The sequence below is a fragment of the Simochromis diagramma genome, unplaced genomic scaffold (assembly GCF_900408965.1).
Source record: "Simochromis diagramma unplaced genomic scaffold, fSimDia1.1 OVJJ01000344.1, whole genome shotgun sequence".
NCBI classification, from domain to species: Eukaryota; Metazoa; Chordata; class Actinopteri; order Cichliformes; family Cichlidae; genus Simochromis; species Simochromis diagramma.
In genome coordinates, this window is record NW_024387375.1 from 12,839,779 (window position 1) to 12,864,088 (window position 24,310).

The 24,310-nt window shown below is 41.7% G+C and overlaps 1 protein-coding gene across 2 annotated transcripts; it reads right to left on the bottom strand.

Annotated features, from left to right (window-relative positions):
- On the bottom strand, positions 1–24,310 carry brwd1 (bromodomain and WD repeat domain containing 1). 2 transcript variants are annotated; one of them, XM_040008736.1, is made up of 44 exons: positions 23,906–24,310; positions 23,730–23,788; positions 23,577–23,606; positions 23,309–23,368; positions 22,553–22,703; positions 22,264–22,362; positions 19,877–20,037; positions 19,438–19,659; positions 18,131–18,231; positions 15,799–15,869; positions 15,388–15,488; positions 15,202–15,242; positions 14,969–15,070; positions 12,705–12,858; positions 12,460–12,594; positions 11,750–11,878; positions 11,491–11,639; positions 11,242–11,318; positions 10,856–11,068; positions 10,558–10,741; positions 9,694–9,784; positions 9,292–9,414; positions 9,130–9,200; positions 8,721–8,946; positions 8,463–8,579; positions 6,951–7,058; positions 6,646–6,770; positions 6,249–6,331; positions 5,831–5,942; positions 5,508–5,569; positions 5,242–5,397; positions 4,964–5,084; positions 4,708–4,833; positions 4,533–4,599; positions 3,103–3,153; positions 2,787–2,912; positions 2,544–2,696; positions 2,295–2,455; positions 2,023–2,195; positions 1,092–1,196; positions 755–928; positions 346–657; positions 127–262; positions 1–30 (listed from the first exon to the last, which is right to left on the bottom strand). In XM_040008736.1, the coding sequence occupies exons 1-43, from the start codon at positions 23,940–23,942 to the stop codon at positions 231–233; spliced, it is 5,151 nt and encodes a 1,716-aa protein (XP_039864670.1). In that variant the 5' UTR covers positions 23,943–24,310; the 3' UTR covers positions 1–30; positions 127–230. The 2 variants fall into 2 exon arrangements, with proteins under 2 accessions (XP_039864670.1, XP_039864669.1); XM_040008735.1 differs by having other exon boundaries at positions 1,092–1,202.

The window sequence follows — 24,310 nt, forward strand, 5'->3', positions numbered from 1 at the left end:
CACTGTGTCCATTCACACGGGACAAAGTACCTGTCGGGAAGGAATAAAGCATCGAGCTGTTTAGGGCAACTTCCACGGCAGCATTAGCACAGTCTAAAAAATGTGACTGATGAGGACACTTCTCACCATTTTTCTTGGCAGCTTGTTTGGAGTTCTTTGTGTTTCCATTCTGCTTACTCTGGGAGAACGATGAGGTATCGCTGTCATTGCCATCCTCCTCATCCTTAAACTCACTTCCTGATTCCTTTTGTATTTTGGGAAGCTAAAAGATGAAGGAAGAGAACATAACTGAGTAAAAATCTTTGTCTGAATAATATTCACAGACTTTTAAAGAGTAATTAATACCTGCTGCTGACTCTTCGTCTGATTCTGAGCTGCTCTTGAGCACCGCCGTGCGTTTGCTGACCCGGACAGTGTGGCGAAGGCGGCTGCTGCTCCTCCTCGGCTTCTCCTCCTCCTCCTGGTAGTCTTCATCAGACGCTTCAAGGAGCTTCATCTTATTCACAGCTGCCCGAGCAGTCTTTCTTTTTAGCGACCCGCGAACTGTCACTTCCTCCCTGTCGGAGCCTTGAGACGTGGCCCTGTCAGAGTCGCAGCGGGGACGCCTCTCCCTGCGAGACGACCTGCTGCTGTGACCGTTCATCTCCGCTCTGCACTCTGAAAACAAGCCGTTCACAAAGGTCCGTGAGCACACTTGGCGCTGGGTTTTTGTATCTCACGGGGTCGGAGGCTGAAGGCAGTGAACTCGTGTTACCTGCACGTTTTTTGTCCCCAGCAGCGCTGTTTCTGGTCCGCCGTGTACTCCTGCTGGGATAGCGACGATCTGAAGTGGACGACGCCTCTCCATCCTCTCCCTCTTCACCCTCACTGTCAAATTCCTCCTCCTCTTCCTCATCTTCTTCCTCTTCTTCACTGTCGCTCTCAGCAACTAGCAACAATATATCCAAGGATATTTTATTCAATTACATTTTGTTTATGTAGCATCTAATCACAACAACAGTCGCCCCAAGGGGCACAATTGTAATGTAATTTTCAATAAACAAATAAAATATAAGAGTGAAACATTTATGGATAAATACTTCAGTCCTAACCTTTTTTCCTCTGCTTCGCACGGTTCCTTCTTGTTACTTTTGCTTTATGTCTACGTTGATGATTCTCCTCCTCCGAGTCACTCACCTCGCTCTCACTGTCAGACTCTGAGATTTAAACAAATAAATAAGAATTTCCTTAGTTTATTATAGTAGTAGTAGTAGTAGTAGTAGTAACAGTGCATTTAAAATTAAAGAAAAGGGCACTAGACTAGGCCCAGTTTTATATTGCATCATTGCACAATACTTGTCTCAAGGTGCATCGATGACCAACACTTAGGGGTGGAAGTGAGTCATGCTAGCATGGCGTGTTGAGGACCATCACAAAGTATAGTTTTATCCTGCAGTGGATGGTGTTGCTGTGCTGATCACAAAAACTAAACACTCTCAAAGCCCGACCCATCCTGCAGCAACAGCAGCAAAGGCAACGACGCCATCTCTTATGTTACAACAGCCCTCATATCAAAATGTGTGGAAAACAATGTTTTTCATTAACGTAAATCAAATGTTTCTATGGGGTCTAATTAACGTCCTCGGCAGTTTCAGTAAAAAAGACTAGATGTTACAGTCCCGTATCAGCGACTGTAACATCTAGTGGTCATAAAATTCCCCGCCCCCCCCTTTTATCCCACAAACATCAAAATTCTTTAAAAAAAAATTGTATATTTAATTTACTCCTTTAATTAAACAAACACCAAGAATATGATGAATAAACACATTTTATCAAAGCCCTAAAATAAGAGATGGGGTTTTATTTTATTTTTAAAATGCCAAGGGATCAAAATGATCCTCTTTGTGGTCTTAAAACCAGAAGAAACTCTTTGGGGAAAAATAAAAAAAACATCCAAAAATGTTAAATCCAAATATCATCATCATGGCTCAAAATCCATTGTGATGGTAACAAATGACCTCTGGGGTGCTCTGATATCTGTACCTGATGTTGATGAAGCACCTTTAGAGCCGGAGTCGTCCTCTGAGGAGCTGTGACCTGAGCTGCTGCTTCGACTCCTCCTGGCTCTCTCAGGAACAGACACTTTGGCTGAGGTAGTTTTGGTCACTGACACGGACTCCACTTTTTCCTGAGTTTTGACTGCAGCCTTCTTTTGACTGGGGGGGAAAAAAAAAGGGGGAAAGAAACTCTTCAAATCAGACCGATAACGTGCAAATGAAAAGTGAAACGTCTCAGGCGAGCTGCAGCACTCAGACCTGGTGTCGGGGTGGTCCTGCTGTTGCTGCAGTATCTTCTTGCGAAACCTCTGACTGCGGCGGAGCCTATTGCTGCTTTTGACAGCGGTTTTGTACTCTGATATGATTGTTCTGATTCGCTCCTCAAAGAAGGCAGAGAGCCGTAAGGTCATGCTGTAAATCTGAAAACAGAGCAAAAGAAGATTGAGCGGGCGAGCCAAAATGTAAAATCACTAATAAGCTCAGAGAATGTGAACATCCCCTCCCTACCTTGGAGCGTTTGTTGGGTGTGTAAGCTTTAGCATTGGCAAATATTAAGCGTGTGTCTTTGCACAGCTCTGTGGGGTTTTCATAGCGATCTTCCTCCAGGGTCCTTTTCACCGTGCCAAAGTCCATGGGTGTGTCAATGATGTTGTGGTAGTCCTGGGCAAGCACAAAACAAAGGGACTTCAACGCACAACTGAAAACAGCATCTGCTCATAGCGTGGCCTGTAGTGTGCCGTGATAACATACTGGATAGTTCTGAGGATCCACAGGTTGCCTGAACGGCTCCGAGTCCTCACACTCCAATATGTAGTTGAGCAGACTCTTGCACTGTTCCTTCCAGGCATCTCTGTCTGGCAGCACTTCTACAGAGCGCTGCAAATATCAGGGAGAAACAACTCAATGACATGAGGCACAACCTAACAAATCCCCCCCTTTTGTTAGTTTTTATTAAAATGAATGTAAAGAGTGTTTCATCATCCCCTTGTCCTTTTTGTTTTTTTTGTAATCTTGAAATGTCAAACAGTTTTTACAGGTATGCCGATCACCCATCCTATGCATCTACCTGACGCAGTCTGTGTCCAGCAGATGTTCCTGGCGCTTCAGTGTCTTCTTCCTGTAGTCAGCAATCACATTTGAATTATTTGACTGTGACCTTTAATCAAACAACTGCAATGACAATTACATTTTCACACAACGGGATCACAGATTCACAGCGACGTTCACCACGATCACAGGAATGGAAGCGACTACAGCTCAAATAACCACTAGTGATAAACCTTCAGTTGCACGACTGAAGAGACTACCAGTGAGAGTGAAGGATACTGCTGATTGACATATGACCTGTTAGGTAAATGCATTACAGGATCACCTAGGCAACCAGATCCTGAAATTTCCACAAGCGAACAGCTGGCAGATGTGCTACAAGCGAGTTGCTTCCAGCATGTTTGTTGTTTTAGATTCCTTTTCATTGGGGAAGCCTTCGAAATTCCCTTGAATGACAACCTCAAACTTCCAGCCAGAGTCACGAGGAACACTGTTTAGGATCAGACACGTTACACAGGGATCACATACTCTGATAGCTGCCAGACACCTTGTGCCTCAAGGCGTTTTTCACATCTACAGTTTGTTTACGCTGGTCTGAATCAGCTGATGAGTTCATGAATCACACTTCCTCCTGTGATTTAATTTCTTTTCATACAGTTAAAACGCCAAGTGAATCAAACTGCATCACTACAAACCACACGAGATGACCGAGTCTGCTTATTGGCCAGATACATCTAGGGTGGGAGTAATAAATGGAAATACAGAGAGAAGGTGCTGCACTCCTATGTGTCAGGCAAAACTGTCCCCTGCACATCTGCTACTCTGCTTTATCTTAGGATGCAAAGCTTATGGGAAGCCATTTATTTCCAGTATACACCAGTTAGTAGGGTCAAACAGACTCCATCACAACCTCACAACCATCACAACCTGGAACTGCATCAAGATCACCTCCTACAGAGGGTCTCGGTATGTTTTGGTGTGCACAACAGTGTTTGTATCTGTATGAATAAACCGCACGAAAACAGAGTGGGCTGGCTGTGGCTCAGGAGGTAGAGCGGGTTCCCTAAATACTCTGGTCTGCATGTCAAAATATCTTTAGCAAAAATACCAAATCCTAGTTTTTTGGAGTGTGCAAATGTTAAAATAGGTTCATAGGTACAGAAAAAAAACATTATTGGATAAATGAGACTTGTAGCAAGAAGTGCTTCGAGTGCTCATATTATAAAAACACTAAGTACAGTTTTACTTGAAATTAAACTCAGGGTGCGAGTTCTGGTGTTTTAATTGCAAAGGACAGTCATACCAACTTTTGGTTGAATTTTTAAAAGATTCTTTTGAATTTCTTTTAAAAATTATTTACTTTTAACAAACTTTTTTGCAGCAGTACATGAAAAAACAAAAACAAACCCACCAACTACAAAGACTAGTTGTTAAATGGTTCAGACTTACCTCATCGTCATCATCCATTTCTTCCACTTCATTGTAGATCTCCATGATATCTGTGCAGCTTGGATTACTGAGAAAGTGAGAAAATGTGTCAGCAAGAAATACAATTAGAAATTCTGCGCTTACAGTTCGTGCATCATCACGAGGTCTACGAACAAACAAGTCCAGAAACACATACTTGACAAATTTCTGGAGGACGTTGGTGATGATTTTTGCAGAGTGGGCAATCTTGCTCCTTGGCTCATTGAAAGTGCGGGCGTTATGTGCAATATACCTGGCATCCCAAATTAATGCTGAGAGGCGTCTGTGGATTACCAAAGCGGAGCAAATGAAACGAAACATTACGCACCACTTCTCACTTCTTTGCATTTCATGAACACGTTTTAAGGACAAATCTGGGCCAAAAGTTGAGGAGAAGATTGGTAGAAACTGACCTGTAGAATCTGTTAATGAGCCGCAGTCTGATGGTGCCCAGATCTGTGGGATAGGCAATCACGGTGCAGTAGCTGGGATACTGGACCAAGTCCACGGGACCAGAGAATGGAGCTGCAATCTCTGTGGCACAAACACGGAAAGAACGAGTGTAAGGATCAGGCAGATGTGAGCAAATGACAACGACGACAACATGTCAGTAAACATGAAGGAGAGAATACGTGGGTGAAATCAAACAAACTGGAAGATTAAAAAAAAACATCCATTTATGCATACACACCGACAGTGATGAGCTGATCGATGCTAGCGATGAGTCGTTCACACTCCTCATCCCTACTCCTCTCACCCCACTCGCCTGGCAGAGGCTTGTACATCAGCTCCCTCATCTCCTCTGCAGTCACAGGTATACCACCTCCCTCTGTGTCCGGCTGTGGGGCTGCACAACAAAGACAAACCCTTTCAATACACCCTGACGCCTATTAACCAAACTCTGCGAAATGTACTCCATTACTAAACCACAGTAAGCTAGTAAACAGCCTTTAGTACCATCATCCTGAATAGGTTCCACATCCCAAGGACTGAGTTTCTCAGTTTCACCATTATCCCACCTGGTAGAAACACAAGAAGGCTGTTACCAAACAATGCTGGACAAAGCCCGGCTGAACCACTGAATACTATAGGAAGATTTATATAGATTTATTTATGCCTCATCACCTCTGATGCCGTCTCAATCAACCCCAGTATAGCCCCTTAGAAATTTCACATCACTCACTGCTGTCTGGCAGCATCTACAATATCCAGCTTTTGCTTTTGATAGTTAAAATATCTGAAGAATTTTACTTTGTCCCCACAAAGTGTGTGTTTCTTACTTGACTTTGAAGCACTGGAAGAGACTGTCTGGGTACTCCGGCTGGTAGGGCTCCTGGCAGATGATGGTCCCAAACCACCAGGCATCATCTATCACCGAGCGAAACCTGTCGTCTGTGACAAGGAGAATACGATTAAACTCAGGTGTTTGAGGGGAAAAAAAAGAGAAAGAAGCCTGGCACCCATCTGTGAGGGTGACTGTATGGATGAATCATTGGAAACAGCATGTATGTGAACAACAACACCTTTCCCCCTCTCTCATCACCAAAATAGCAATGCAGGGAAAGAAAGAAAAACAACAACCAGCAATATCAAACTGGAATAAATCTTCTCAAACTTCTTAGTCTGTCTATATATCCCTGCAGAACTCAAACAGATCAGCAGAGGACTTTTCTAACAGGCAGTTTTGGCTTTGCTTACTTGGTTGCCAGTTTCTTCGAAGCGCCTCATCATAACACTGCCTCAGCACCAAGAAATCAATCACATCTGGCATGTCGTGATATCTGCAGGGACACAAGAAAGAGGAAAAGCTGTCACTTTGACAAGAAGGTACAAAAATCCCTTCAAGACTTGGTGGTGAAGCTGATGCTGGAAACACTAACAAATACTACAGTAAGAAAAGCCTTTCCAAAAAAGACCAGGATCATCAAAATTATGTGGACAGTATTTTTACATTTCACACATTTTCTTTTCCTTCATGATGTGTCAAATTCAAATACTGACCCAACGAGCGGGTGGTAATGTGATTATGAAGAGCACAGACACTTGATGTGCTTTATCGTAGAGAGGAATGTAACCAATGGGCCGAGCTGCTTACTTGATAGAAAATGACTTGTCTGTGATTTTGCCGGTGCCGTGGTCAATGAGCGTCAGCTTCAGGCAGCAAAGTGTTGGCGGGCAAACTTCATATTTGATTCCAGTGATCTTCACAAACTCTTGGTCCTACAAAAACACACAGCAGGATTCCTATTTAATCTGCAGTTACATATTACCACTGAAAATGGTAACTGACACATGCAGACTGGAGAACTTTAGCAGGAATTAGCATTTTATCTATTCCTCCGAACTCATCATCTACTGGAAAATTTTTATGATCTTTATTTTGTTTGTTCCTCGTCTTACCCGGAGCTCCATTCTCTTCCAGGGCTGCTTTTCTAAATTGATATCGTACAGCTCACTCCGACTTACAGCTTCAACGTAGGCCTCGTGTCCCTGCCGAAAGTAGATCACCTGAAAGACACAAATCGTGCAGATGGTTAGAGGGAATGTTTGTACATAGGTGTATAAACCCTGTACAGCCTGAATATGAAATAACTGCTAAATAAAGAAATTAGAAAGAAAACTTAAATTAAATCGATTTGGATAGATGACTTCATTTGTATCATTTTTGCTACATTCAGCATTTTGTGCAAGTGTTACATGTGTCTCATGCAATCATGTTTTCAGGGGGTGCAACTTTGCCACTTGTTAAGCTGAACCTTACCAACGTTAAAGTTAAAGCAGTGCATGACACTGTCTCTGGAAAGTGCCTGTATGCGCTTGGTGATGCAGAAAATGTATACTTGCTTTATACTTAATTCCAAGTATGGAATAAAGCAGGAAAGTATCTTTTACACTGCTTTTTACATTAGAAATAAGCAGCAGTACTGAGAGCACAATCTGCAATGAAATAATTAACTAAATCAAAATGCTTATTTAACCGTTCTCGGGCCATAAATGACCAAAATAACAATTTTCTGTAGCATTAATCTTGTCTTATTTGCAACAGTGTTGCATTTTATTGTTATATTTTAGACTTGAGTCTAGATTTTAAGCACCATTGTATTATCATCATCTGATGACGTTCCCGATCGGAGCAGGTGGCACTCCATAGGATCACTCTGTCCACGAGAGTCATGTGACATGTGCAACATCCTTTACATGAGAGGGTACACACAAAAAAAAAAAAAAAAGAAAAAAAAGAAGAGAATGATGACGGTCGTATCAGGGTAGGGGTTAAGGTTTTGTGGAGCCAGCTTACACAAAGCCTGGCTGGGTTGAACCTCCCTCAGTCTACTCCTCTGGGTTGACATGAGCATCATTTCTTGATTTTACAACTATGACTACAAGTATAAGGCTGCCAACTAAAACCACAAGAAGTACATGTACTTGTCCTTTTAATTTAAGGGAGAAAAAAAACCCCAAAACCCCCAAAAGACAAAAAACCTTGAAGGATTTAGCTCTGCCAGACCAAATCGCAATCTTGTACTTTTAGGCTAGAAGACCTATTTATGGTGTTCAGCCAAAACCCAAGACTACATTTAATTGAGCCACTATACATTTCATGCCCCAAACAGTCTTCATTTCCTTCCACACTGTGTGCTTACTATTAAATATTGCTGCAATAAAATGAAGTATACTTACTAAGTACAAGTATTGGTTTGTTGATAAAAAAAAAGTTTAAAAATAAACTTGACTGGTTGTTTTGTGGTGATGAAGGCATTCGACCTTATCCAGGGTTAAAGCTTAAACAAATTTATTGCAGAATTGTTCAAATAAACAGCACTAAGCAGAAATGTCAGCTACTGCAATCTCATAAATGAGAGAGTATGATTTTTCTTTTCCAATTAGGCATTAGGCTGATGACCCTCTTACCTCATCACCCATTTGGGGAACAAAAGGAGACTTCCTGGGAATGACATCAGTGATCCACGGTGATGGTCTGAACTCATTGGACACTTCCCTGTTAATGGATGGTCTGGGCTTTGGACGCTGATTGAAGCACCAACATGTAAAACATTAAACAAGTTAATATGAAATATTTTCAAATATTTCACACTCGTCATTCTGTCTAAGCAGTTATTAATCAGATTCACAAAGAGAAAAAGATAAATGAGGATTAAGTAACCTTACCCGAGGAAACTTGTTCTTTGCTTTCTTTGCCTTCTCTTTGCCTTTCTTTTTAGGTCTTTCCTCCTCATCACTTTGCTGCTTTTCCTCCTCTTCCTCGTTCTCTTCCTCCTCCTCTTCAGAGCTGCTGAGTCTGCGCCTTACTCGTTTCCGTGATGACAGTGGAGTTGAGGGCTGCAGATTTATACCAGCGTCTGCCGTCCAGTCAGAGTATTCGCTGGATGTATGGCTGTCCAATCAAAAGCAGGTGTGATTACCACAAAAAGCTACACACTTAATTACACAAATATTGCTACTCTAGATATTTTTTTGATACAGGAAATGTTTGGTTACCAGGGTAAGCCTGTTTCTCTGAAAAGTGACTGATGGGGAAAATGATGCCCTTTGACCCTGATCTATAAAGTATATTCACCTTGAGCTGTCAGTTTTCCACTCTTCCTCATCATTGGAGGAATCCAGGTCACTACCATCCAGCTCATTGTCCTGGAGAGATGAAAAAAAAAAAAAAATTACACACAATTAAGGGGGGGGGGGACTTGTAAAGAGCGCTTTCATCAAGAGGAGAGTGCATCACCTCTGAGTGCATCTCCGAACTTGCCGTCTCCTCTCCCTCTTCACACGATTCGTCGATGTATTCCAGTGCATCTCCACGGCTGTGCGCTCGCTTCGTGGTGGAAGGCTCATCGTCTGAATCATCCTGGGGGGACAGATGGGAATGATTCAGCATCGGTGAAAATAAAGCTGTACTAAAATAGATATGAAAAACCAAACAACTTTCATCACTTAGTTAACCGTTTCAAAAGGACACTCGACATGTAGCGTGCCTTTTGTTCTTCGATCCTTTAGCAATCTTTTTTTTTTTTTTTTTTTTTTTTTTTTTTTAAACTGCAGCATTCCCTTGCAAATTGGTAAAAGTTTACTAAATGCTGTGAAAATTTAAAACCATCTTCACTGGGTGGAAAAACAGGAAACCTACTCGACAGCTGCTGTACATAATGCGCCTCTTCTTTACATTGTACTGAACCACCTCCTCGTCTCCTCTGGCTACTCGAACGTCCTCCTGGTCCCTGAAAAATATAATTCACGTCAAAATAAGCACCCAGAAAAATGCTAGAAAACCTCACTGATGACCAAGTTTAGACATGACACTCTGTTCATGTCATTCCCAGTGCTTCCCACAACGAACTGGCCCTTCGTTAGCACACAAACAATCTATATATTTCAGACCAAAGGACTGAGTAAACCTGTTAGGTTTTCGGAATCGACAGACCTGATTAACACAAAAATGTATTTTTTTCATTATTGACCCAAATTACATATTGGAATCTACTGAATAAATCTGCATAGCCAGAACATTATGAACATCTTTACCCAGCATGAAGCAAAACAGATACGATCCACTCAGGATATCTGAAGGTGCCCTGTGGTGTCTTGTAAGGAGGCCGTGGCACCAAATCTTTTTAAGCCCAGTAAGCTGCAAGCCCCATCATGCTGTCCCCGTTTATACAGTTGATTAGCAAAAAATACTACTGGGATTGAAAAACCTACAGGAATTGCCATTTCTGAGATGCTCGTTATCTGCCCTTACCTTTCCCTGGTTTACCTGTTGTTAAACTATACTAATCTTTAACCTGCCCATCTGACCTACAGCTAACATACCTACTACAAGAAGTGACTCTTCACTCTACATCAAAACGTCCCACACGTCGTTGTTATTAGATAATCAACAATATTCACTACATCTGCAATCGATTCGAATCTTTTAAAATTGGTTTCCATTTATTTATAAACTATAAAAATCTTTCCCATAAACAATGACACATCTTGGCACATATTGTACCTGTAGCTGCTGTGTGGAAGTTCGGGTACCACCACCCTGCGTCTCCAGGCCTGCAGATCTCTCTCAGTGGCCATCTGGCTGCGAGGAGCGTTCTGGTGCATCTGTCGTACGCCCTCCACTTGTCCACTGCGGCGAAGACCCACATTAGGGGGTGACTGCACATCTGCTCGGTCGTTCACGGACACTGAAGTGAAAAATACTCGCTGTCAGTAAATCCTTTAAGTCTTTTCTGGATATTCTGAGAAATTCTAAGGTCTACTAAAACCAATCCAGTGCAGCAGTGATGGTGTACTGATACCTCTTCGCGGTGTGCTTGGTGCTGGAGCCAACACTGGGCCTTGGGCCTCGGCTGGCCCTTCGGGTACTGCTCCTGTCTCAGGCTGGTTCTGTCTGTCTTGTTGCTCTTGAAGCTGTCGGATGGCCTCGTCCAGAAGGCTGCTGCGTCTGACCGCAACCTCCTCGGGTTCTGCAGTCTGCTGGCTGATGACCTGCTCTACCACCTCACCATCACCTGAAGATGTGATACATGTCAAACACCATCAAGCTTGATATGTTTAGCTGTAAATACAGTTCAGATGGTCTTAAATCGGGACAATAAAACAGTGAAAATGGGTCTGTGACATTTAAAAGTATATAATCTTCCATTAAGGTAATGGACTAATTGCAGCAGAATTATGGTCTTACTGGTGGCTACATATCCCAGCTGAGGTACCAGGTGCTCTGCAGCAATGTTCTCCCGCCCTGGGACAAGTCGCTGGTACCTAAAAATCAAGGAAAAATGTCGAATTCAAAGATAGTCGAGGGAAAACCATTTTAACTTTGTCATTCTGCTCTCAGGCAATCAGAACCTCTGATTTAACATTCAAACATCTGAACTTTTGGGCAATAAACGAAGACTGTAATGCTGCATAATGAAAACAAGGTGACGTCTACCGTGGGGGGTGAGGGTTTCCATCCACATCCACTAAAAACGGTGGTGGCATAAGATGGGGAGCCTGCTGTGTCTGTTCGTCCAGCACAAAGCCGTTGGCATCCCGGATCAGCGGTCTGTAGTCTGTGTGGAAGAACACCTGATCTGGAAGCTGCGTGGAGACCAGGAGAAGCAGGAAATAAGTAAATGTCTTCACTTTGCTCACAAAACGTAAAATTTCAACCATTTTCTCGATCTCCAAAATGCAACAGTTCTTCTTGCCTTTTCATACGGCTTGGAACTGCCGAAGCCAAAGATGAGCAGATGGCCATGGGAGTCCGTGCAGGCGAAACGCTGACCATCGGGAGTGAATTTGCAGTCAAAAACAGCTCCGTGACCCTGGCCTTCAATCTGGATGAAAAACCACAAAATAGAGGAAACTTGTCAGAAAATGAGAATTTTTAACAACAGCACAAATCCTTCCCTCACAGTAACTGGGAAAGACTAATGATGTTGTATTTCCTTCTCTCACTTTGCACAGAAAATACCACAAAAAAAAAAAAAAAAAAAAAAAAAAAAAAAATGTATCCAAATAGAAGAAATCCTGCTTTCACGGTTAACTTTATGCGCACTGCTTTTAATCATAATCATGCTACTGCCCTAATTTAGTGTCCATCAGAATACAAACATTATAACCACATCTGCCCAGCAGTCATAGATCATTCGTTGTCACATGTATGAGTCAGTGCTCTCCCGCTGTTATAGGATGTAAAGGGGGAAAGAATCTGGCTCACTTGCCTCTTGCTGTGTGCAGAGATGCACCTTGGCCAAAACAACTACACTGTTCCTTCAGTCCCTCACAATTAAGTGTTATAGCGAATGAATCACACTCTGAGCACATCATGTTATTGCTCCATCCCGCCGGGGTTAACAACTTTCGGCTGTGCACCATCCTATAAAAGCCAACTTCAGGCAGTGCTGTGTCAGCGTACCATGTTGAAGTAATGCTGTGTGTTTGTGCCTCGCAGCAGGTCCCATATGAACACGTTCCCATCGTGGCCAGCAGACAGGATGATCCTGGGGTCAAAAGGGTGAGGTTCGAGGACAAACACCTCTGCCTCGTGGCCCTGAAAAACAAGCACACTCGAGTTGATCTCTGGTTTAAAATGAGAATCTGTGGCAGTTACATCATAGTCAGTATTAATATGAGTTCTGCAGCAGAACGCAGCACAATTACTTTAAGGATATGTAGCAGCTGTCCTGTGTAGGAGTTCCACACTTTGAGGAGATGGTTGTTAACAGCCGTGATGACTGTATTGTCATGGCGATCCCACGCTACCATGGTGACTTTGGGTTTGAAGTAGCTTTCCTCTTCACTCATTGGCTCAACACTGAGAGAGAAAAATAACAAACGAACATCAAATAACAAATTATACATAATACTAAAAAAGTAATATGGAAACAAATCTATAAAGTCCCTTTGGCACATCTCGTGATGACACTGTAATCACAGAAATCCAGATTTTAATTCTAACACAAAGTACCAGATTATTATCACTAAATTCTTGTGAAAGGCAGGCTTTGGCACATGAGAGGTTTGTAGTCATTTCCAAGACAAAAAGGCTGGATGATAAACAGAATGTTTTTTAAAAGATATTTGGAAAACACATGCAGAGATATTTAAAAAAAAAGAAAAAAAGATGAATATAAATATGCTACTTTCAGCTGCTCCCTTATTCACACGGGGTTGCCACAGCGGGTAGCTCCGCATGTTTGATTTGGCAGACTTTACTCCGGATGCCCTTCCCGGCACAACACCAAAGGGATTTGTGTCTCCTCTCGGAATTGAAGCTGGGGAGCCTTCACTTGTTAAGCAAATGTGTTTGAGATGAATGCAATTACCTGGAAATCATTTGACCGCCCCCCAACCCCCAAATTTAACTGAAAATAGCACAAACATCACATTGAGTTTTTAAACTGAAAACAACCGTTATTGACAGAGGCAACAAAAGCCTGGAAAAAAAAAGAAAGTGTGATGAGTTAATTTTGCAGAATTAAGTAGTGTTATGCCTCACCATTATGTGGGCAAACGGTTTGATTTAAAATTAACACACTGCAGTTTTATGATGAGAAACACTAGAGGATTTATTCAGCTATCGTTAGAAGATTCAGAGAATCCGGAGATCCTGTGTACAGAAGGAATGAGGGAACACTTCTGAGAAATGTCATCAGTGCACACAGGTTTGTTGCTGCATTTGCAAGTGCAAGATAAAAACCAAACACGCAAAGCAGAGCTCTGACCCCAGCGCTCATGACACTAAAGGAGAGTACACGGCACAGGGAACTTGCACACTTAGCATGTGGAGCTACAAGCTATCATTGAAAATCCCTGAATTCTGTCTTTATTTACATTTTACACGGCATCGGAACACCTTGGTAAACAGGAGCTGTACATTTAAATATATGCTCATGTTTTCATATACATATAAATTCTGCATGAGCTACAGAATAGAGACTGAATTTTGGAAGCAGACCTAGTTTAGCACAGAACAAACTGTCCAGAGGAATGCTCTGCTGGCAAACCGAGAACACCATGTATACCTAGAGGTATGAGTCTCATTCAGGTAAGTCCTTGCTTATTTTAATAAAACAATGCCAACCCACATTCTGCATTTACTGGTAATTCAATGCATGCAGCTTTCTTTCTTCTAGTGACTGCTGAAATTAAAAGTTCATTTTAACGCTTTAAAATAAATCCATAAATAGGCGCCTGAAAGTGTTGAAAAGTGGCTTCTTTTAGGCAGACTTTGATTTTACGCAGCTAATTTTTTGCCAGTACAAGAACTGTGCTTTAAATTATATACATATGTACAGCGAAACACAGCCTGAATGTTTGAAAGCCTCCCCAGTTTGATACTGAACATGCGTTAACTGGCAGATAAAAACAAACGCATAAGATCTGTCCTCCATTTCCACTGGTTACTCTCCAGGAATAACTAGCCTATAGTAAGGAAGTGAAGCTATACACAACCTAAGACAACACAAAGCCTAATCCTGGGGACACAATACAACTGAACCAGACAAACTTATTCATAAAACAACCCTGTAATTACAAAAAAATACATCAATCAGTATTACCCCTCAGCAAACAAGTTCTTTCAGTGGTATGTATAATTATATACATAAAGAAAACCTTTGTTGGCGACTTGCTTTCCAAACAGATGACCGAGCCAATACAAGCCGACAACTGAACAAATAAGTATTTGAGCAAACGGTTTCCTCAGCTGCCGTCAGCACCTGGTTTACTTGGACATGCTCCGACAGCTCCTCCGAGCAGCTTAGGCAGCAAACGCTTCCTTTTCGCTCAGCAAATCGGGCACTTTTTATTCCAAATGAGAATCTAGCTCATTCTGTGCTATTACAGAACCAAAATCAAGAAGGCATCTTCACCAAGATAAGACCCACTTTCGTCCGCGCTGGTTCACAAGAGCAAAGACTCACCCTGGAATAGTGGCAGACATGTTCAGCAGGATGCACCTCCACTGCTGCCGCTGGTGGAGCTTCCAGATCCGTGCTGTTCCATCTCGACTTCCACTCACAAACCTGGCACGGGAGAGCGACAAACACCAGGCACCATCACTTTACACACCATCCCACTCAGTTAAATGTGTACTCTGAATACTGCAATACTTGATATAATTTTTAAATAATAATAGAATGAGCTTTTATAATACCTTTCACCTGAGTGGCAAAATTGGATGCTATCAACTTTGTCCTAGAAACCAGAGACATGTAAAAGGATCATCAGGATCAAAAGGAGAAGAACAACAAATTCTTACATCAATTTTGCATTTGCAGCTCAAAGTTCTGCCAATAAAACCTTTGTAAGGATAAAGTTTTGCTCTTCAGATGATGCTTACCGTGTGCTCATGGAGCTCTGATATCTTTTCTGGGCTCCCACTTCCCAAGTAATATATTCGGATGACATCATCAGTACTTCCTGTTGCTAAAAACATCCCACCTGGAAAAAAGTTGGTAACGTGAAATGGCGTGTTGGACTTGATTTATTTTATTTAACCTTTATTTATACAGGTAGTCCCATGGAGACTCAATGTCTCATTCACAAGAGACCTGTTCCAGACAACCATTAAAATTACAACAATAAAATAACTAAATAATTCTTTAGTTAGACACATGAAGTAGCACAGAGGTCATTAAAAACTAGCAGCTCTTTATTGATTGCTTTGGCTCTAGACTTTGTTTACAGGATGGTGGAGGAGACAGTGGAGAAATGGCAGGAAAAGGGACTCAACATGAAAATGTCTGGTTACCTGGACTGAATGAGGAGCACACGGTCTGAACACCTGGCCTTGGCCGCTCTGTAAATTTGTGCGGTCGATCGCTGGAAGTAGAGAAGAAAACATCACTGATTTCATCCAAAATAGAACACGTGACTGAATTCGGAGCAGACGCTAAAGAAATGATGTTTTCGTTTTTATATTTCATGTCTACCTTTTGCCCTGTCCTTCAACATAAACTGACAGTCAAACTTACATCTAAACCAACCAGCATCTCAACATTTTGGATGACAGACGAGATTACAGCCGGGTCGGAGGTCACGCTGCCATTGTTTTGGTCAGATAAGAGACAACAACATACTTGCATATCAGTTAAACAGGCGTTCAAGGTTTAGAATACAACTAAACTTAGCACAAAAACAGAAGGAGATCTGTGTGTGGTGGGTAATATCTTTGTTGTAACAATGCTTCTTCTCATAAATCTTACACCACTGGAAAGCCTGCTTATTTCCCCTTTAATGTTGCATTTGTGGGTTGAGCATCAAGGCCAAACAGCTTATTCTGCTGTTGACTATTGTTTGGTGTTGTTTACTGTATTACATGATTGAAGTCTGAAGAAACAAGATATATTGGAAATTTAACTATTTATTTATTTAACAAACAGGGACCCCTGTAGCATGTGGAAGGTGACAGGTACAACAACCTGGCACCACTTTCTCATACTAATCACCAACTTGGTCACACACTGCTGTGGGATCTCATTCTTCAACCAGCAATTGTTGCACATCAACCAGTGTGGTTGTGTTGGTCACTCTGGTATGAACAGCACACCCAAAATGATACCAAAAATCTTCAGTGGGGTTGAGGTCAGGACCTCCATCCTCTCTACTCAAAAATTCTGTTAGTCTGCAATAAATTCCAATGTGTGGGGCGAGCATCACCTTGGAGGATAGTTTGGTCCTAAAAAGCGCAGATGTGGGATTGCCGCTGCATGCAGAAACTTATCTTATCTGCACCGAGATTGCCTCCAATGATGACAAGCCCCGGTGAGGGAGATGCCGCCCCACATCATCACACTGCCTTCACCAAAAGCTGTTAACCTATCGTTGCTGCAATCAGCAATTGCATTCTCCACATCCTCTCCACACTTTGACCCCACAAACGATCCACCTGCCGCAGGCAGAATCTCAATTCATCGCTGAACACAACATTCCTCCACATGTTCTCTGACATCACCCATTATATGTAAATTGCCCTTCAACTTGGAGATGGTACTAGGTACTCCAAATAATGCTGCATCTTGGTTTGTGGAACACCAGCTTGAAGTTTCCAGATTAGTGAAATGTAGCATGTCTGGAGCAGACACCAACCGACTGCTGTAGCAGGGTCCCTGCTCACAGGTGCTGCCAATCAGACACCTGATTGGCAGCACCTGTGTTACCAGAAGTTCAAAACAAGAATAAGCTGTTTAGCACTGGCAGAAAACATCTGACAAGTTATTCATGAGCGCAACCCACCTACTCAACTCTGCTGTTCAACCCAAAAATGTGCACCACTTAAAAGGAAATAATCAACGTTCCCAGTGGTATAAGATTTATTGCCAAGAAGCATTGTTAAAAAGAAATAATCAAAGAAACAAATTTTCTTATTTATATGCTTTCTATCTGAGCTTCTTTAAGACAAGGCAGACGCCAGTATAAAGGATGACGTAATGGCAATACACCAGCAGCCAACACTGGGAGTTAAAAACCTTTTAAGCCCAATGTGACTTGTTTTCCAGTTACGCCTTAGGCCCTACTGCTAATTTCCATTAGAATAATAATTTCTAATGGATCATTATTCCCACTCCTATGTACAAGGCGTTGCACAGCTTAGCGTTGTTTGTGCCTCGGTTTTATTTTTTTCTTCTTTAGCAGTCTTAGTTTACTGCTCCAGCTGAACTGTGTTCAACAGCATTTCATCAACGCATCTGATTTGGGATGAATGCTTTGACAGAATATTTGCCACCAACATTTTGAGGTTAATTGGTGATTCTAAATTACCCATTCGCACTCAGATTAACATCTCTTAGCCCTGAGAGGCTGGCGACCATCCAGGGTGTGCCCTGCCTCTCGTCTTGTGGCAGTTGTGATATGCTCTATCCAGTGTTCAATAAGCATGTGGTTTGACAACCATTAATATAGTTTCCGTGTTTTTCCAAAGAGCAGCCGCAGAGACCACCCTCACTACTGTCTGACGCACACCCAGTCATTTTGTTCTAGAAACAGGCCTGAAATATTACAGAAACCTCTCGGTTCAGAGCGGAGCTATGAGGGTTACTCCTGGGAGGCTTTCAAGGGGTAACGAGTTAACATACAGCACTCACCTAAAGTTTATGCTGTTGGCATCCCACTGCCAGAAGCAGACAGTAGCATCAGTTCCAGTGGACAGCATGTAACGTTTGGAGCCCTTGGCAAACGGTGAAAACTGAAACCACAAGAAAAACCACCCATCAGACCCCACTCCAGCCAGTGAGTCAGTCTATGTAGACCGAAACCTGCATTTCACAGAGAAAGGTGAATATTAACCTTTTCTCCCCCTGTACTGGCCAAGACAAAATCTTGATCTTGAGCCAACGGTTAAGAAGGACGAGGTTAAATTTTATTTTCTGGTGTGCACCAACAATGATTTTCAGACTGACTGGACCAGAAATGCTCTTACTGGCTTCAGGACATCTTTAAGTGAAAGGAAAAACAGGCGACAGAGCACGGAAAATGACTAAACAGTAAATACGTTCCCAGTATCACGCAGTACTGTTTCTACACATAGCTATGGGGTGAAGAGGAGCTGAAGTAAAGAGAAGACCAAATGAACCATGAGGGAACATATCTTTCACATAAAACCAGAACTTGTACCGTTTCATTTCAGTCAATCAGGGAGTTTCTGTGCCATTAAAAACAGTTGCATGGCAGGTAAACTTAACTCACTGAAATAATAAATGCTTTTATAGAGAAAGAAGGTGGCAAGAGAACTGTAGAAAAGTAAAGATCATGACCGGTGTTTTACCCAGAACATTTTCTTCATGAATCGGCCAGCACTAATATTTACAACTGTGTGATTTTAGAGTGCCACTACACAACATTCACACATGAGAAAAATCTAAAGAAATTAATGAAATCAGAAAAGCATGCACATGCTCATATTTAACTTCAATGAACATTTAAAGCCAGCAGTGCATTTTGCAACACTGAAGATACAGCCATCTTGTTTGAATAAACTTTACTGAACTGTTGGTGGACGAAACTAAAATGGATTTTGTGCTTATGTTAAATTCTGGCCATGGAGAAAGGACTGTTTAAATTATTAAGTACTGTGAGAGAAAAACAAAGGATAAAAGAATGGGCTAAACCTACTAGCAACGAATGTTGATGCACAAAATCTGGTGCACTGCCAGAGCGATCCAGGTGCAACTTACGCTCTGCAGTTTCTGTTCCAGGACGTGACTACACAGCCATAAATCGGTCTATTTCTGACAACAATCGTTTAGGTCACAGAGCGTAACAAGAGAATCTCACACCAAACCAAAAGATACAGTCACACCGTGATTCCCTGAGGATTTTGTCTTCAAATAAAGCACTGGATGAACCCACGTTTAAAACAAACAGCATAATATAAAGACTGAAACTCCTTTACCTGAAGGGAGGTAATGGATCCACTGTGTCCCTGCAGCACAGCTACGGGGGCACAGGTACGAAGGCACCACACACGGATGGTTTTGTCACAGCTTCCTGCAGCAATTAGCGTATTCTCATAGTTAACTGCCAAGTCTGTGATCTCTGCAGAGTGTCCTCGCAGCGTTGAATGAAGCCTTCCATCAAACGAAGACCAAATCTTCACCAAGCAGTCATCTGAGCCCTTAAAAACAAAAACAAGAGCATATGCTTTAGTATACCTGTATGAGAAGAAGAATATGCGGTACACAGTTAAGGTGGGCACAAGCAACTTAACACTAATATTAACAATGCATGTACAGTGGGTGCAATCTGAGTGCTCTTTCATGCAGAAAAACGCTGATTATTATTCTTATAAAGTAGGTGTTTAATTCTGAGAAGAGTGACAAGCTCCAACTTACTGTAAAGATCCTGAGACCAGTGCGATCAAATGCAATACAGTACACTGCAGACAGATGCCCCAGGATCCGCCTATGTAGACGCATGTGCTCATAGTTGCTGACAGGACAGATGGAGCTGAAGCGTTGCGCTCCGGTCAGCTCTCTCCCTCGATGCACCTTCACTGTTGGCAGCATGCAATCAGAAAAATAGTAGTAAACAGAGTTGTAAATAAACTACAAATACAGTAAGGCAGAAGCAGAGGGTGATGAACACAAAGGAAAATATAAGCCTTTAAATACATCACCAAATAAAAGTCAGGTTTCAGTTTGTCTCACCAGCTTTCACCTTTCCTTTTTTACATTTTTCATTTCAGTTTCATAGGCTTTATTTACACAAACACAGCTTGAAATTAAACTCCATTTCCCAATTCAAAACTGATTCGTAAACAAGAACAAAATCACTTCCTTTCTTAAATCTGCTCCATCTGGTTTTTATATGTTGCTAGGGGAAACAAACTATGAGAAACAAGAAGTCCTCCATAAGGGTTTTTTTTCCCTTCTTTTTCGCTTTAAGGTCTTAGAGCTTTAAAAATTTAAGGACAGATTTTAGATTACAATTTATACAAATGTAACTTGGTAAAGAGTTACTTCACTAGTATTTTTGATGTGTGTGTTGTTTGTCCTGAGGAAGGAATGGGATTTACAAGGTTGTTTATGACAGCATAAAAGAAATAGATGGCCCAGCTCCAGGATCAAACAGGAATAATCAGAAATGCACCGAATTGCATGAGTAAAATGATAATTCCACTTAAACGTTTAAAAATGGCGACTTGTGATTAACAGCTCGTTACATCATGGCAAACAATCTGGCAGGGCGTAAGCCTGTCAAGCAAAAGAAAATTAAATGCTGCATTTAGGGCTGCAGCAATCAATTATTTTTAGTAATTAAGTAATCATCAATTAATCGAGTAATCAGATAAGAAATACTTTAGTCTTATTAATGGGCAATAATAAGGTCTTTCAAAATAAACTGCTCATTGTAATTTCTAAAAATGAAACCAATTATTTAAAGTTTAACTACACACAACATCCGTCATAAAACAAAAATCTACACCCTGTGATTGTTTTTACGTCCCATATTAAAATGTAATTTTTTAAAGAAAACATTCTTTAATTGAAAAATATGAGGTAGATTTGTTGTGTTTTCATGTTTATGAGTTTTTGTGCATGTGTGTGTTTCTGCGTGTGAAGTCAAGCGAAGAGTGGGTTTGTGCCTGTAAGCCTTTAAAGGAGAATGTGGTGGCTGCAACGAAGACAAGCGAGCATGTCAGCATTCTGAAGTTTGCACTGTGCTTTGATGGAAAGTTTCTGAGCTGCTCAAAACAGATGTTATGATGGTGTAGATGCAGATGGTGTTACTCTATTATTATAATAATAATAATAATAATAATAATAATAATAATAATAAATATTATTATTCAGTATCCAGAGTTTTAGTGGCCCACGTACAAAAAGCTTGCATTTTTTAATTTTTAAATTGTAAAGCAATTTATGAACACAATATTTTATATTATTTCACCTTCAATCTGAAAAATGTTACGAAAGACTTGAAATTAATGTGATCTAGTAAACCTCATGCCCCGCTTTAGACTCACCCCTGTTTGCTGCAGGTATCGCTTCAATATAAAATAGGGCAGCTAGCGTCAGCCTCAAGCTGTATAATTTAAATCTAAACACACTATCAGACTAAGTTATCAGCTCATCTGCATATTTTAATACAACTTCTGGAGGATTATTGCAGATTTTTCGCTGTGTAAAACAGTGGCGAATGGAGCAGCTACAGTTTGCTTTTCTTCGAGTCGGGGTTTGTTGTTTAGATGCTTTTAGGAAAGTGTCCTGCTCACTTTTTCCAAGTAATGGATTTAATGTTGATCACAGGAACAGCGCTGCTGTTTTGGATGCTAGAAACACGTTTTCTTTCACTCTACCTGAGCTCAGCGTCTCGGTAACGACTCCACATTAAACTATGTCAGCATCATCATTACTGCTGCTGTTTTCTTACCAGTTTTTTGTTTAAAACTGGGGACTGTGTGGGCTTAATGTTTTCAGACTCTGTATTCATTCGCTGCTCCTAAACATATTTCTATTTCATGTCTATTTGTCATCACAAATGCCGGTGGAACGCTTGCATTTCCATGGTGACAATGGTGCACTACAGAGCCAATGTATTAAACAAAGCATTGAAACAAACAATTTGTGTCAAGAACTTTTTATTATCAAATTACTCGAAGAATTGTTGCAGCCCGAGCTGTATTAAACTTACACTGAGCCAGTTATTAATGTGTGCATATCATTGATCCATTTCACTTCACACCAATGAGAAGTATACAGAGGAAGGTCAGGCCTACCTAGCTGTGGAGGTTTCTTGCAGTTCAAAGGCCTCTCTGGTGGTCTGCCCCGGTGAAGGGCTGCATATGATGAAGCTTTAAACCTCACGCTGTCACAGTCTGAAAATCAACACCAAAAGTTCACAGAACGAGTCTGCTGATTGCGAGTAGTAGTACTATTTGACACAGACACTGTCAGTTATGGTGTACATACAGACCAGTATACCATCCAAACCTTTATAATAATGGGATCTAAATATGTTTCTGAGTAACGTCCACCACATACAAAAAGTTCTTGAAGACTGCTCACCTTTTGCAGTCCTAAGCATGGACTGCTTTCCAGATCCCAGGAGAGAATGAACACCTGGGACACATGATGGCACCTCTTTATCAAGAAGTGGTCCAATCTGCTTACATATCTGTAGCAAGTGGTTTGGTGCAATATGTCTGTTGGCTGCAACCTATCAGTGCAAGCAAACAAACAAATAACATAAAATAAATCATTGTATGGACATGACAGTGAAAACAGACCACTTATAAAACCATTTAAAAATGAATAGCCAGCAATTCTGATAACCAGTAAATAAAGTAAATAGTAAATGTATGTTAAACAGATGGACAAACAGGGAGAAAGATAGGTTTCTGAACTCCTATTCTCACAGGCGTGGCTTCTTTTTATCGACCAATCACAGCGCATCTCGAAAGCGAACTAACGCAGAGACAGCGCATCTCGGCTTCTGATTGGCCAGTGAAGCCGTCTCGACCAAGAGAGAAGCCAAACTACCCACCCTATCTGCGGTACAACAGTCGGGCTAAATAATATCAAACTCAGTGTTTAAATGCCGTTTTTTCTGCACCACACAACAGTTCACAGTAAAAAATGTAGCCACTGAGAGCGAGTTTTGACCTTGTGCAAAGCCACAAGTCGACGATTTCCAACAGTAACCCAGCAGGAAAAAAGAACAAAGACCGTAAACAAGCACGGAGCGTGGCCGCACGTTCCCCCGTCACAAGACAATAACAACCGCCGATAGTGCATAACAACAGACACGAAGTTAAAGCTTACCACATCTTCATATGTTCTCGGGTGCTCATTTCCAAGCCAGTCCAATCTCCCGGGTAAGAGCTGTCGAAAAGAGAGTTTGGTAAAGCGAAGTCAGAACAGAAAACGCCAGCAGCTCCACATCAAGCTAGTAAAAAAAACCGGGTGATGTCAAAGGAGTAACGGGGTATTAAAAGTCGACTGAGTGAAACAAGTTTATGCCCGGACTCAGTCAACACCAACGGGTAGCAGCTAGTTAGCTGTTAAAGGCAAAGACAGCTGGGATACATACCTGATATTCCTCCAGCTCGTTCGCAAGGACCTGCAGAGGATTAAAAAACACACGATTCAGATGAGAATGTCTCCATCAACTCAACTCATTATCAAGTGGCTAGCCAACTATTTTGAAATACAACAGTGTGAGAGTCAAAGCACGCCAGCTCACCTCAGCCGCTCTCCGACATGGACCCGTTGTGAGAAAACGCGATATCAAGTAATAGAGCTCTGAAATGAACGGGGAGAACATTTAACAGCCGGAAAAGCAAATGGGATATCAATTATAACACGAGCGACACCGTTGTAATATTAAGCTTTTCAACTGGCTTTACTTCTACGGCTTACCCGACTCAAGGAGCGAAATGTTCCGATTTTTGGCCATTGAAACGGCCGTGATTTGGAGAGTTGAAACAAATTTTCCGCTAACTTTATGGCTACAGAGAATATGATATATTTATTTAATTTCAGTTACACAGCTCTGGCCCCCTCCACGGTTGCTCCCGCTTTCTATTCAGCCTGTTTGCAGTCGCCATTGGAAGGATGAGGCCTCAGCGATACGGCTTACTTCCGCCAAAGCGGAGTAACACAGGAAAAAGGGGGTGGGGAGGAGCACTCGCTCAACAAAAGACAAAAGTATACGTTCGCGTGTTGGTTAGGTACACGGCAGGTTCGGAGTGCAACGTCAGGTATTAATACGACTCCCCGACCACGTGTCGATAACAAGTCATTTAAGAAAAAAATACACACGAT